General features: G+C 36.3%; 1 protein-coding gene across 1 annotated transcript in view; it reads left to right on the top strand.

Annotated features, from left to right (window-relative positions):
- The window catches only part of Dhc64C (dynein heavy chain, cytoplasmic), a 1,087,706-nt gene that overhangs the window by 917,987 nt on the left and 153,050 nt on the right, over nucleotides 1-16,669 (top strand). Inside the window, exons 76-77 of the mRNA XM_090398628.1 lie at nucleotides 1,284-1,458; nucleotides 9,807-10,043. Coding sequence (XP_090254754.1) covers nucleotides 1,284-1,458; nucleotides 9,807-10,043 — 412 coding nt within the window. The remainder of the gene's footprint in view (nucleotides 1-1,283; nucleotides 1,459-9,806; nucleotides 10,044-16,669) is intronic.

A 16,669-nucleotide genomic window follows, 5' to 3' on the forward strand; every position in this document is an offset into this window, starting at 1 on the left:
GTTTGTCTCAGAACTCTTGTATCACTTGGTGCTAAGAATGGTACAGCATTGTGAGAGCTGCATCACAGTTTGGATTGGACATATTCCATATTGAAATGTCTCTCTGCATAGTTTTCTGTAAGCAGTGTACATTAATTCCTTAGCTAATTCCTTAACTGCATTCGTAGGAAATTTGTAAATTTTGCCAAAAATGTATGGCAATTTATTTTGTACAAAATTTATAACACATTTTTTGTTATATAATTTATTAGTATGCTGGAAAAAACTATGTCCACATTTGGCTGTAGTCATAAAAATTGTTTCATATACAGATAAAAATGTAGTTCGTCCTTAGCTTTTGGATACCAGTGCACATCAGTTTATGCTTTATATATATATATATATGGGTGGGTGGGTGTGATGATTGTCTCACCACTTGAACTTGGAATTAAACCAAGTTCATTGGGTTTGAAGGGAAAGGAAGTACTTGCACACTGCTCTTCTGGTCATTTTCAAAGAGCTTCCAAATATTTAATCAGTCCTTCATTATGATAACTAATCTTGATTATTTATTGTTTTCCAGTTTTAACACAAGTGATTTGAAATAATGTACCACAAGAGCTTCTACATTCATTAAAATGTTCACACTGAGGTGACCTAGTGCCGTAATATCAATTATCTGCATGCATCACATTACAATAATATTAATTATAGGCATCAGATTATCATCCACTGTTTCTTATTGTTCTCTGCTCAGTAGATGAATTTCATCTCATAGTGTGCAACTACCGTGTTGCTTGCTTGGAAGATTGATTGAAGCGGATTGAAAAAAATTTCCTCTTTGGGTCACTAGGTGTGATATCTGGATTATCTAACCCTTGCTAACCATTCTTTCATGGGTAGGATTAACATTAAAAAAAGAAGAAGAAAGTGTCTTGATGTTTTCATTCTTCTAATTGTTGAAGGAAAGCAACTTTTTCATCACTTCTTCCTGGTCTACAAACAAATTGTACTTAACATATAAAATGTAGAAAAGAACTTCAGATATGTATATTAATTACATGTATCAAAAAGAAAAAAATAAGCAAATTTCATTTTAAAAGATAAGTTTCTGAATAGGAGCATTCAAAAATTTTTCTAGTTTTAATTTATAGATTCAAAGCTTACCTTTGTGAATAGAATAATTGGGATAATTTATAAAAATTCAAAACCAAATTTGTTATGGTAATTTAGGCTCTATTAAATCATTAAAAAAACATTTCTTGTTATACTAAATCACTTTTTTTTTAAAATCTCTTTTTCAGTGAACCTAACTTTGAGCATGAATTTAATCATTTCTTAAGAGGAAGAGAAGGTATACTTCCAGGACAGCCTACCATTCATGTTCCAGGGTTGAATCCAGATCAGTTAGAAGGGGGTACAGCTTTATCTCGACTGCCTGCATTTAAAAGTCTTCAAATGAAATTAGACAATATTTCAGTAAGTAAATATTTTATTAAAAGTATTATTGATAATCAGAAGTACCAGAAATTTTGACATTATCAAACATTACAGTTGAAAAATATTCACCAAAATACATAATTTTCTATAGATTTGCTCCATCTCTCTGTTGGTTTGATTCGTTGCTGTTGCTACACCTGATCCTTGAAAGCAAAAAAAAAAAAAATTGACATCCAGTCTTGCTTTCCTCAATATTGACAGTTGTACCTATGCACAGGAGGTGAATAGTTGCTTCATTCATAATTGATCCATTGATTGTGTGTTTTTATTGTTGGAGATATTGCAAGTATCAGTTAAGGATATTTTTATCCTAAGAATGGTGAGCAGTTCTTTACAGACATCACTGTAATGTACACCTCTTTTTCTAATCAATTCATGCATAGTGTATTTCAGCTTAAGTGCCTGTTGAAGCTCATGTTGTGGTTTAATGGAGAAAAAAACAGCACATTGAAGAATTAGACCAGTTTAATGTGTTCTTTTGCCTCTTTCAGAGAGACCTCATCTGGAATATAATATGGGAATTGTAATAACATACACAAACAATACAAGAAATTAATGGAAATTATTAGACTGTAAGCCCGAATGCCTAAGAGGGGCACCATCAGTGGGTGTGGTAACAAACTTGATGGACTTCAGGTCTAAGAATTATTGTTTCTGAAATCTTTCTATCTATTTTGATGCAATGTTTATATTTGCTGTGATAAAGCATAGCAATTTTTTTCCATTTGATTTTGAGCAAGAGATTAACATGGAGGGCTAGACCAGACTAGCAGCTGTAGCAGTGGATATATTTCTTATGTTCAAGACGAATGTTAGCAGATTCTCTAGTTTGACCATAATAAGATAGCATGCAAGAACAATGTACCACTGGTACACCTGAAACTGAGAGAGGAGAGAGTATCTTTATGAGAGCAAATAAGGGTAGCTAGTTTCAAATAGGACTTGAAAGGAGTATATAGAAATTATACTTAGTTCTCTATTTTTTCTGACGTGATATTGATATCAAGAACAGTAATAGTACTGTAATACACTGGTGTTCAAAACCTAAGGGCAAATACTATTTTTGAAGATTACAAGTGGAAATTCAGATGAATCAGCTCTGGCAATTTGTATAACTGATTATTTTGAGTAGAAAGCAGGTACACATTCAAATTTTTAAATTGCACGCAAAGAGTTCATATGGTAGTACTCATCAGGATAAAAGGCAAAATGCTGCGCTAAGAAAATTGTGTTCGAAGCTCTTTTCATGAAGGAATAAAGTTGCAAACTTGGATGTCTTGTAAAGTCTCAAAGACATCATCTAGATGATTTCACATGGGGAAGAATTATTGGAAATCTTCAAAATTACTGCTATTGCCAGAGTTTGAAATCTCACATAGTGTAGTATCCAGCTCTAGGCAGCATTTCAAACCAATGGAATGTGTTCTAGACATTTGCCAAGAGGTTGCCCTCACTCTACCATGGAGCATGAAGACAGATTTTTGGTTATAACAAGTAGGCCTGTAGTCTGCCTCCCTTTATATTCAGCTCATTGTAGAGCACGTTTTCAGTGGTGTTGCATCCATAAAAATCCAACAAGAACCAATGGGCTAATATATTGTTTACAGATGAGTTATTTTGGTCTTTCCTCCAATTCTAGGCAACACTGGATCTGGTGTGAAAATGGTACTGCTTATCATTGCAAGAATGTTCTTGAAAGGGATAGATACGATAGTGCTGAAGTCATGGTGTGGGGAGGCATTATGCTTAATGGGTGCACCAAGCTACTGTTGCTCTATGACTGGAGAATGAAATTGCAACAAAGTTTATTATTATTATTATTATTATGGGCAACTCCCATAATAATCGAGGGAGGCCCCAAATCATAATATAGTTCTTCAATAAAGTTCTTCAACTTCATGTTTGATTGTTCCATGGTTGGTGAAGAATTCATTTTTATAGATGACAATGCCATGCTCACATCATACACAAACAGTGGAGATACTTCTGGAGACTGGATGTTAATCGAATTGAGTGGCCAACGCTCTTCCTAGATCTCAGTCTCATAGAGCATGTTTGGGATACAACAGGGAAATGCATTGCTGCTTGAAATTTCCCACTAGAAAACAAACGAAGCAAACAAGGGCATCTTCCTTGCTCTGAAGGAGGAGTGGGCCAGTTTGCCTCAAGAACTCATGAATCACTTAGTGCCAAGTATGGTATGATTGTAAGAGTTGCATTGCAGTTCACAGTCTACATATTCCATACTGAAATCTCTCTCTGTATAGTTTTTTGTAATCACTGTACATTTAATTCTTTAACTACGTCCCATGAATCACTTGGTGCTAAGCATGGTATGATTGTTAGAGTTGCTTCATAGTTCATAGTCTACATATTCCATACTGAAATCGCTCTCTGTATAGTTTTCTGTAATCACTGTACATTTAATTCTTTAACTACGTCCTTAGAAAATTTGTAACTTTTGGCAAAAATATATTGCAATGTAATTTGTATGAAATTTATAACATATTTTGTTTGTTTATTTTGTAATGTAATTTATTAGTATGCTAGCAATAAATTGATGTCCACATTTGGCTGTAGTCATAAAGGTGTTTTCATATACAGGTAAAAATGTAATTTGTCCTTAGCTTTTGGACAACAATGTATTTGTTTTGAGAGAGATTTGAGATTCAGGGAAGAAAAATTGTAACTTTTTTACATTGTAGCCATTGGATAGGAAGATACAGTGAATAAAAGCATTTTCAGTTATCAGGGAAACCTGATTGGAACACCGGTTGGCTTCTCTTATGATATAGAAGAGATCTTTTATGATATAGCACTGTTGTGAGGGAGAGATGATTAGAAAGTTTGCATGCATCTATCCTTGTGAATAGGAAATAGGAACTAGTTTCTGGGGTATGAATATACAGGAGGAAGAATGAGGGTGTTTAAGAACACATCAGTGTATCTTAGCTGGATAGGTGATATGAGAACTGCAGTATCAAGAGTACATTTTTCCAAATGCTTCATACAGAAGTTGACTAGGGGAACTTATGTGCTTCACTCTGTTTTTATCCATGCTGGTTACTTTCCAAAGTAAAGTAACCAGCATGGATAACAAAATTGTGAACAGATCAATAATGTCCAGGTTAAACTTTTTTTTTTCATATTAACATTTAAATGTTTTATTAAAGGAGATGATATTGGTAAATAAAGAAGTGATATTAAAACCAAACATAATATCGGTATGCTATTACTTAAAAAATTCTGGATTAAAATTTAAAGTGGGTAGAATTTCTTATTTAAAAGTTGGCTAATTAGATAGAGGGTTAAAGAATTAATTTTGCTAGTTTAAAGGTTGGAGAGTCAGTAACATCCACTGTGGAATGGAGAACGGTTATTGTATATATTGTAATGGAGGGTTGGAAACATATTTGAGTTTTAAGTTAAGGGGGATAGTAAATCCCGTATTATTTTACAGCCGGGTGCGAAACTCGGAGATCGAAATCTAAGCGTTTCATGCCGAAGAACTATCGGCGAGTCCAAGCGTAAAGTCATCACTTGGTTAGTACAACACTAGGGCAACTCGGAGCAAAGGTGGAGCAAGCAAGCTCCGTCACTATCCTTAATATTTTCTCATAATGTAAAATGCAGCTCCTAGGAGATGTATTGCTGTTTTACATTATGAGGAGAGGTCCCTACCCAGACCGGTTTCGACCTTTATTGAGGTCTCATGAGTGAGTAGGTAGACCTGGAATATCAAGGTTTAAGTGAACCGACCTTACATATACCCTACTAATGAATTGCCAGACCGGTGTACTCATATATATTATTATTACTACGATAAAGAGCCAAGAGGCTATTTTTCTGGTGACATAAATTAAGTTAAAGGGGATAGTAAATCCCGTATTATTTTACAGCCGGGTGCAAAACTCAGAGATCGAAATCTAAGAGTTTCGTGCCTAAGAACTATCGGCGAGTCCAAGCGTAAGTCATCACTTGGTTAGTACAACACTAGGGCAACTCGGAGCAAAGGTGGAGCAAGCTCCGTCACTATCCTTAATATTTTCTCCTAATGTAAAACGCAGCTCCTAGGAGATCTATTGCTGTTTTACATTACGAGGAGAGGTCACTACCCAGACCGGTTTCGACCATTATTGAGGTCTCATCAGTGAGTAGGTAGACCTGGAATGCCAAGGTTTAAGTGAACCGAACTTACATATGTCGCGGGAAAAATAGGCTCTTTATTGTAGTTTATATTTGAGTTTTGTTTTAGTTATTTCAGTGGTGGGGCATGAGGTAACATTTTTAAGAAGTCTCTTTAATGTTTTCTTCTGAGAATTAGTAAGATTATAAAGTTTTGTACAGCATGGTCTCTGATTCACACATTTGTTTTACAGTTGTATTTACTGATACTGAAAATGTCAGTGGCATTTTCAATATCACCTGTAATAGTGATATTACATTATCATTTTAATATCATTATATTCATCATGGCATAATTTATAAAGTGCAGAGAGCTTATTTTTTCCAACTTTCTCTATATGCCTAATATCCTAGCTAACCAGCTCACATCATTAGACAGAAACTTTTATCCCAATGGCCATCATCATCATGGAATATAGAGATCAATAATGATCTCCAGCAAATTGACCCTGAAATCAAATTGTGGCAGTCTAGCCTATGCAGGAATCGTAAAGTGGAAGTTGTTTTTGCTGGGCTCCACATAGGCCATAGTCATCTTATATGCACCTTCCTTTTGAAGGGTGAAGGCTTTTGAAGGCTTGTCTATGTGTGAGTCGTGTCATATGAGACCATGATTCATAATGATAAGAATAGTAATGGAATAACACTTACGTAAGAAAAAATTACTTTTGACTCGCAGAATTATCAGGTAGGTTCCCCAGTCATTTTCAATGTGTACAAACATTGATGTGCTGGAGCTGGCTTGCACTTGCCAGTGGATAAATGTTTAAATTTTGTCAGCCATTTGTTAAACCAACAGTGACTATAAACTATAGATCGACACACACTTCAATCCACAATGGTTACCAGCATTTAGGCAATAGGCTTGTATATGATACATAAAATCTAGATAAGTTCCGTATGTGGCAATCTGAGTAAGGATTATCTCGGCTAGCAATTTTACAGGAATATTATTTTTCAACAGACACCTTAATTATTACCTGGGCTACTTCATTCTTAAAGTAATAACATTCCCATGCTTGATGTCTGTCAAAGATTGCATGTTTCTAAAACATGTAGAATTGTCATGAATATAATAGGATCATTACCCTAAGAAGAAGCTGCCCAAGCAAAATTAAGTGGAAATTTTCTGATTGTGGAATTTTTATACTTTTGGGATGGAGTTGTAATTCTTATAAGAGGGAGAGCCTGCTGAGTAGTTTACAAAGAGGGTGGCAATGGAAAGGAAGCATGACTGATGTTCACACTACAACTGTGAGCATTTATCTGCTGAGGACACCAAGGAGCACTAAAAAATTCCAAGTAAGCCAGTTGTTAAAAATTTATCAGCACACATCATACAGGTGAAAAGAGATTAAAAAATAATAATAAATAAATAAAAATAATTAGAACAACATATAAAATGTAAGCAGATGTAACAGTATACAGGGCCACTCCATGAGGGTGTGCAGATTGTGCCTTGCATAAAGGCACCTGATCAGGAGAAGTGCCATTTCATTTTAATTTGCAAATTCTATTTTATGGGTGAAGTGAAATATAACTTTGAACAAAGCTGCCTCTTACCCAAGAGGCAGTCCTGACAGTATATGCTATTAACTGCAAGAGAATAACTCCATTCTTATAACTACATCAATTAGAATTCAAAGAAATAAATTTAAATAATTATTCATGAAACACATGGATGAGGCATGCTACTTAGGATAACTTCCCAAAATTTGGGAAAATTTAAAGCAGTTATTTTTGTTGTGGTTTGGTTCATGAATGGTGGAGTTGTGGGCTTTACAGCTTTCTGTAAACTCAATAATGAGGAAGAGGTGGTGAATATCTATCTTTCTGCTAGCATCTGGGAAGGAATTTAATTTTAGAACTGGACCAAAAGAAACTTGTAGGTCAATTTGGTGAAGACTTCTCAATGTTCTCCCTTTGATTTTGGAATGGAAATTCTAGGGCCTTCTTATAGAGGAGGATTTGGATGAAGACTGTAATCGTTTTCTTGATTATTTAGTTTTGAAACCTGTGGTATATTTTCTTAGTGCTTAGTGAGTTAAAGGTTAGGTAGTCCAGTAACCTGTTCTGAACAGGAAACAGGAATTTTTTTACAAGCCACTTCTGCTCCAAAAGGCATAGTGATGGGCTTGCACCAGACAATAACTGTCTATCACCTAAAGATGTTCATGACATCCTCACTGTAGGATTTCAGCCTATTTAAGTCATTCTGCAGGATCTCATCTTCATTTAATTCATATCCTACTGACTGGAGGAATGATACAAGGGAAAAGAAGAAGAGGAAGACAAAGAACAGATTGGATGGGAAATATTTTTGTCTCATGAATAATGTAAAAGAGAAGCACAAAACCATACGTGGTGGAAGCTCATGGTAGTCAACCTCCTGAAAGGAGATGACATCTGACAAGACTGGAGAGTGGAGATGCTGTCTGCTGTGCCAGCCAGTTCGGTTTCCTAAACTGAAGTAAATGCAGTTAAAATTTTCATGGGTTGATACATCCATTCTTTTGTGTCTAGCAAGTAGTATATGCAACTTTTATGATGAGAAATTGCCATTTAATAACAAGTTTGTACAACATTTTTAGATACTTTTTTAGATTAAAAAAAGAAAAAAGTATTCACAGAGAGAGAGATTTCTCAATTAAAAACGGTCATTATTCAAATTAATCTACAAGTAGATGTTGAAAATTGTAGCAATGTCAGGTGTGTGCAGCTCATTGTTATAGTGTGTTGTAAAGCTTCTCTTGTAGCCTAATTCATTAATATGCAGGTCTTTTATATATGCTATTTATGGTTGATCTAAGATGAGACCTTGGTTTTTATTACATTGAGTAGGACACTGTATCCTTTCACTCACCTCTTTAAACCTACATGCATGCTTATCGAATTCTGTGTGTGGGGTAGTTTAGGGAGTTGCATGGCTAGGCCTTCAGTCTGTTCATAATAGTGATCTTGAAACTGGAAGAAAGTATTCTCTACACAGTGTTTATAGGACAGTATTGTGCTGAAAAAATATCTTCTAAGATTAATATGGTGTTCCATCTCAAAACGTTAGTAAATAGGCATTTTTATATACAAATCTTAAGGACCACTGTCTCCTAAAATATGGATACAATTTCAAAACTATCAGTAGCATCTTAAATAGGCCATCACATATTCCAGAGTACATGCAAGGCAACTACAAAAGTATTGCTTCTTTACCTTACATTAAAAAGCTTAAAGATAAAATAGCAAAAGGTTAAAAACAATACAACATAAAAGTTGTTTTTCCAGCACTACAAAAAATATTCATGATGCTGAGATTGCCAGAACAACCTCACCTGCATCTTTAAATGACTGGCAGCGTACAAAATCTTCTGTATTTGCAGTAATTTTTATGTTGGCCAGATGGGTTGATCTAGAGAAATTTATCAAAAAAAATAATAATAATGATATCTCAAATATGTAGAGAAAAAAATGAGCTAATAAATCATGACTGGCATTTCATACCACCAAAGAAAAATGCCAGGTAAATTGGCAGTTCACAAAACCTGATGTACATAAAATTCAATGGGTTATTTACATAGATTTATAGAAGCGAGTGAAATGATACAGTGTCCTACTCAGTGTAATTAAAACCAAGGTTTCATCTAATATCAACTATAGGCAGCATATATAAAAGACCTAAATATTAATGAATTCGGCTATGAGAGAAGTTATACAACACGTTGCAACAAGTCGCACATCTGATGTTCCCTATGATTTTCAGTGTCTAGTTCAAGTTTAATTCATGTTTAACAACTGTCATTCACCTGTTACATTTAGAGCACACCTTCTTAAAATGTATTCTGATTGCTGAGGTTCAGTGATGATATTGATAACATTGATAGAGCTACATTTCTGGAGAATAAAAATTAAATTAAAAAATAAAAGCTTCTACAAAATTGTAGTTAATAGTTCATTAGAAAGAATTCTTTACTTATTCTGAAAATCCATATGTGCATTCCAAAGGTAATATACTTTGTCAGCAACATTGTGTGTGGGGGGAGCACTAAAAAAACTGGGGCAAGCTCTTTATAATCGGCTTTATTGGAGTGTATATGAATTGCAAATATTTATTTTTTATCCTACTAAATAACAGTATAAATTTATTTCAGACATTTAATCATTGGGTAGAATCAAGTAATCCAGAACAAAATATTCCTGTATTATGGGAAGATGATAAACCTCTCTCACCAGTAGGATTAGTTATGCATCAGCTTCTTGTGATTCAAGCCTTTCGACCTGACCGAATTATTGCTATGGCCCAGCAAGTTGTGTCGACAGTATTAGGTAAAACATTTACGCATGCAGCTGAAATGGAGTTAGATTTAGGCACTATAGTTGAAAATGAGGTATGCAAATTTTAATTGGTAAAATTCTTTATAAATCTGTTAGAATTTTTTATAAGTTTTAAGTAAAGGGAAATCTGATTATTATTTTTAACTATTGACTAAACATTATGTGGCAGCCATTTATTTCAGGTAACAGAAACCAAATCATTTGGTGCTGCTGTAGTGTAGTGAATACTAAGTTAGTGAACTGTCTGCATGATGTATTTAATTTCTTTCTGGAGACTTCATTTAGGATAGGTGATTGCATAACCTCCTGCTCTGTGTTGGGTCATTTTTTAGTGTTGGAAGGGGACTGACCAGTGATAGCACTGTCCTTTACATTATGCCTGTTCTCGCCTGTTATTTCCATATTTTTCACTCCACTTCTAAATCTTCTTAACTTTCCTATTCTCCAGACCACACAATCACTGGGATCCAGTGCTGTAGCATTTGCCATGCAGTGCAGTGCAACTGTTGAACATTTAGAGAAAGGGAAGAGCTGTGGTGTTCTTGTATTGTAAATATAATATTAGAAATATTAGGAACAAGAGAGAGGAATTTTTGGCATTTATAAGTGCAACCTTGCCAAAAGTTATGAGCTTTAGTGAGAATTGGCTAACAGTAGATGATGTAATTACAGGAATAGAATATGAAGGGTTTAGTATTTTCAGGAAAGTTAGAGAAAATAGGATGGGGAGAGGTACTGCTGATAATAGCAGGTGAATTGCAGCCAAAAAGAATAGGAGATAGGTGTGTGTGAGTGCCTGTTCATTTGATCAGTCTTTAACCGGTGTGAGATCAAAGACAATAAGACAAAATATATGGTTGGTTGCTTCTTTAAGCCACAAAGTTCTGGGGATGATCAGGAAAACATGCATCAACAAATTAGTACAATGAGTGCGAGTCGAATGATTATTATGGGGACCTTTAACTGTGTAGATATAGATTGGAAGGAAGAGAGATCACATGGCAGGAAGGAATGTGATGGAAGGGACTAAAGATGCAAGAGTTTTGGATTGAGTCATAGGCTTAGTCAAGGTGGCTGCTACATTGCCTCCCATTGGCAAAAGTGACCATGCAGTCTTCACTTGTGAAATTGTAAAAATGAGGAATATTCTGTCAAGAAGGAGGAACTACAAAGTGGAACTTTGTAGTTTCTCCAATAAGTGGAACTACAAAGCAGGTGACAAGGTTAAGAGGAAACTCAAAGCTGTGCCATGGGAGATTGTTATGGGAGCATCTAGAGGAAGCTGTATTAAATTGTATACCTAAGGTAAGAGTATTAATCAGGTAGGAGTTAGATGGATGACTAATATATCATTAAGCATGAACATCAGAAAAAGATTTTGCTGTCGAGGGTATATAAGGAGAAAGGTGGCCAGCAAACTTATGATCAGTACAAGGGTCAGGCAAGAAAGGTAACCAGTCTGGTAAGGAAGGCAAAATCAAATTACAAGAAGAAATTAGCCAAGCAGGTTAAAGGAAATCCAAAAATGTTCCTTCGCTTTCTGGCAAGTAAGAGGAAGAATGACTATGAAAGATTAATCTTAATGCTGATTGTCATGAGGTAACAGAAGCAAATAAAATCGTCGAGTTACTTAGTGACCACTTTTCAAGGGTATATCATCCAAGTGAGATTAATGGTGTGACGTGTGACTTATGTGGGAACAGAGGTGGATGAATTGGATTTTCTTAGGATATTGCATAATCTCAATGTAAATATGGCTGTGGGATTAGATGGAATATTAGCTCACATCATGCAGAGATTTGTAAGGAAACTGGCAATGTCTCTGACTAGGCTCTTTAATTTAAGTCTCAGCTCTGGTAGAGTTCAAGAGAATGAGTGGAAAAAGAGCAAAATAATTCCCTGAATAAGGGAGGTACTAAGACTGCAGCAGCAAATTATCGACTAATCAGTATCGCAGGCATGGTGTAAAAGTAGTCAAAAAGAGAAATTCAAGAATGGATGGATAAGAATATGATACTCTATGAAGGGCAAGATAGCTTTGTGCAGGGTCAGTCATGCTTTAGTAATTAACTAACTTTTTATAGAGCTGAGTTGGATAAAGGAAATGGCTTTTGCAAAGGCATTTGACTGAATACCATGTGGAACTCTGTTACACAAATCAGAAGAACAAATGGAGAAGGATATGACACTGATTATGTGGATAAAAGGGTGGTTGCTGGGCAGATATCAGAAAGTGGTATACAGAGGAGCAGAAAGGGAGGTTCTAAGACTGCAGTAGCAAATTATAGATGAAAGTTAGTGACTAGTGGTGTGCTGCAAGGTTCAGTGCTAGGTGACTGCTGTTTAATTTGTACATAAATGATATAGGAAATAACCTGAAAGGAAATATTCAGTTGTTTGCTGATGATGCAAAATTAGGTAGAGCAATACTGAATCAAGGGTGATGTGGAGAGCTTGAAGATAATTTAAATATACTGTCAGTATCAGCAAAAGATAATGGATGTCAGTTTAATTTGGAGAAATGTAAAGTTATGCATTCTGGAATAAATAGATTACAAGCTGTGTACCACATTGCTGGGAATTTACTCCAAGAAATAAATGAAGCTAGGGATTTAGGGGTAATGGTAGAGTTGAAGTTTAGATGACACATTGCTAAGGTAGCTTATAAGATTACTTGGCTTTTGAACAACACACAAACAAGTAGAGATAGGGAAGTTTTTATTCCTTTTTATAAGGACTTGATACATCCACAATCCACATCTGGATTATTCTACTCAGGCTGGTCCTCTGGGTTTCTTTGTGATGAAGAAGTGGTGGAGAGGATTCAGAGGCAGTCAACTAAGATCATGGGTGGTCTGTGGAACATTCCCTATGAGGATAGATTGAGGATGGACTGAAAAAGTTGGAAAAAAGAGGGTATATGATAGAAACATTTAAGTTACTTAAAGGATTTTATAAGATTGATGCAGGTGAAATGTTTCAGCACTTGGCTAGAGGAGGCAGAACAAGAAGTCATCCCTGTAGGTTGATAAAAGTGTGGTTAGCAGGGGCATGTGGACTAGATTTTTCATTTGGAACATTGTGAATGATTGGAATAAGTAGCCAGAGTCAGTTGTTAGTGCTTTGTCTGTTAATGAGTTCAAGTATTGTTTGGATCTCCCACATTGAATCCTTGGGCATGTCCATGGAGGACATGCCCAAACAATATTATTAATAAATCTTCCTTCAGCATGAGAGGCAATGGATGGCCTGATGAGGATAACTTGGCTAATGGGCATGCCTTCAGAGTTCAACAATGTTTTATTAAGTTTCCTTACCTAGTTTGAGGACAGAGTCCAGAGCTTGCTTTTGTATAGCACTAGACAGACAAGAATGGGTACTGACACCTCCAAGCCCATTATCATTATGCACCTGTTCATAGTGGTGCTTCAGTCTACATCTCCTGGATCTTTTACCTATCCTGCCTTTTGGACCACCATTACTATGATCCAATGCCATGTCTGCTGTGAGGCATGTGTCTTGTGGGCATCTGAAAAGAGAGCTCCTGGTAGTCTTACACTATTTTGGCCTCTGCTTCAACAACATAGACAGACCAGAATCATTTGGCTAGTGGGTTTCCTGCAAGAGTCAACTATGTTGCATTAAGTATCCTGTCCCAGGGATGGCCAAAATCTCGCTGTGGTGCTTGTTTAGCATCCAGGGCAGCCCTGCATTCTGCTCCCAAGAATTGTCATTGATTTGCTGGTGAAGCCATCCATGTATGGCTCTGTGGTGGGTGTCTTTTATTCAGCAGCTGTGGTACTGAACAAAAAAAAAAAAAAAGCAGGAATTCTTATTGATGTTATTGATACATCACTTGATAACAAATGTGAGAAACAAAAGATGTGACACCAGTATAAATGTACCATGTTTCTTATCATCCATGCAATAGCTGAAAAGCCAATAGGGGAAATGTCACCCTTCTTAATCAGAAGGGTTTAGAAGAACTAGCAGGATCTTCTCCCAGAAATATTAAGAAACTATTGTAGAAACATCGTGTCAGCAACACTCAAAACTTAGTGCAACATCAATGGGAGGAATACCAATTACAGTAACACTTCATAAATTGCTAAACTTGACTAGAGAAGTGATATCAGAATGGAATCTCTTTGACATTCTGAATGCAGAGATATGTTCATAACTTAATGATAAGGGAGTGACAGGTATAAATCACATCCTGATATGTAGGAATTGTCCTCTGGTTCCAACTATAAACATTATCCTTACTTTTGATACACCTAAACTTCCAACATCTGCAAAAGCAATGTATCTCAGTTATCCTGTTAGGCTGTATATCCCTAATCCATTCAGATTCTTTAAATGTCATAAATGGGCATGCTGCCCAAACTGCCTGTTGTGGTTCTGGCACCTGTGCCCAAGTGGTAGTTAAGAGCAACATAATAAAGCTACAATGAAAGCTAAATGTGTCAATTATCAAGGAGATGATCCATCTTGCACCCTTGCATGTCAGAGGCAGAAGGATGAAAACAAAATAAAGTATAAAACAGAACAGTGCATTGGCATGCAAAGAAGAAGGTAGCCACCTCCAATCCTATATACTGAAATCATCTTATACAGAGAAGATGGTATTTAAGAAAATATCAACAGCAACTCAAACTCATAAAATGGGCTCGACTCTGGAGCACCATCCATACCCAGTTGATATCACATATAAGCATGCCTCTTTTGTGGCAGTGAGTGGGAAAGTTGCTGTGTGTGTGTGTGTGTGTGTGTGTGTGTGTGTGTGTGTGTGTGTGTGTGTGTGTGGAAGATGCTGAGTGTATGGAGCTGCCTGTTGATGCATATCTTGGTAGTGGTGGTGGTAGCAAATATTCAAGTGAAAACCTTGAAGACTGAGATGATGAAGGGTTCCATGTGAACAGCAGTTGAACATGAGTCAGTCAGTCCTAAAGGAATAGGAGAAATCTGTTCTGAAGATGCAACATCATGAGATAAAAGCAGGTTCAGCCAGTAGATTAAAAGGAATTGGAATTATATTTTCGAACCCAGACACTGAGATCAGTCCCTCTGATGCCAAGTGCAGCTGAACTCGGAGAAATTGACATTCCCAGGAGAGTTGCATTCCTTCTGTAAGAGTTTGGTTCCCAGGAATCAGTGTTTTATGGGGATAACATTCCCATCAAACACTGGACTTCTTTCAGTGTCAGAGCACTCCTGTTGGTCTTTGAAAATCTGAGGGAGAGATTGATTTTCATGCTGGACGATGGCATGAAACAGACCACTCCCATATCTGCAGCAAATCTCCAAGGTGAACAGCATCTAGTTAATAGAAAGATTACTGCCAGTTGTATAAGAGTTGATACAGTAGCAGCAGAATATCGTCATCAATGGGCTTCAGTACTCCATTGTTCATTTCACAGAAATGGCCTTATTAAGTCCAAATTAGTGAAAGTCATTGAATACAGGAGGGAACTCATTTCCTCCTGGTCTTGAATTTATTGACTTGATCAAGGCACAGGTTAATGCCTTGCCTACTTTTACCTTTATTTCCAGGGGGTGGCAATGTTGTCAGGACCTGTAGGGTAGGATACACCACTGAAACTCTTGCACATGATGCAGTAGTGCCCGTGTGGGGGACACCTATAACCCCCATCGGGTGCATCCCCCTGGTGGCAGATCGGGGAATGCTCATCATAGTTTACTATGAAGGGTAGGAGGGAAATAAAATACCTCCTGCGGACCAACAGGATAGCACTTCCCTCATAGGCCGGTCTGGGGGCCTCGAAGGTGGCAGCCCCACCACCAGACTCGGGTGCTGAAGGCTAATCCCCTGCACACCTTAAAATTTTACTCATTAAAAGAAATAACAAAGAGATAGCCGAACTGCCTAAATGGTTAACGACAAAGCGAGGAAAAAGGTACATGAGATATGGAACATGGAACGTTAAAAGTCTACATGGAAAAGAAAACGAATTAATAGATGAATTTAAAAAATCAAGATTGGATTTGCTAGCAGTCACAGAAACAAAAAAGAAAGGTCAAGGTTGCCAGAAAATGAAAGATGGGTATATACTTTTCTATTCAGGGGTAAACCCAAGAGAATGGGGAAAACAAGGGGTAGCTTGCATAATTAAACCAGATCTCAAAGAATATATTACTACATGGCAACTAATAAATGAAAGGTTGTTGACAATTACTATAGATTTTAAATCAGACAACCAAGTATTCACTGTAATTGTTGCATATGGCCCAAACAATAATGCCAATAAAGAAATTAAAGATGAATTCTTTGAACTTTTACAAAAAACAATTGAAGAAGTTCAAGGGTATATCATACTACTAGGAGACCTTATTGGCCAGGTAGGGAATCAAGTAGATGAAGAAACGAAACAAGTGTTGGGATCACAAGGAGAAATAACCCAGAATAATAATGGAGAAAGAATAATAAATCTTTGCCTTACAAATAATTTAGTAATAGCGAATACTATGTTCAAGCATAAAGAAATCCATAAGTTTACCAGGGAAGAGCCCAATAGAAACGAAAAATCTATAATTGACTATGCCATCATAAGCAGATCATACTGGAAGTATACAAAAAATGCAAGAGTCTACAGAGGTCCTGAAATAGGCAGTGACCACTACTTATTAGTATTGGAAACAATCCATAAAATAAAAGTTG

Source organism: Typopeltis vanoorti, chromosome 10 (assembly GCF_054136105.1).
Source record: "Typopeltis vanoorti isolate ZY-2024b chromosome 10, IOZ_Tvanoo_1.0, whole genome shotgun sequence".
Classification (NCBI taxonomy): domain Eukaryota; kingdom Metazoa; phylum Arthropoda; class Arachnida; order Uropygi; family Thelyphonidae; genus Typopeltis; species Typopeltis vanoorti.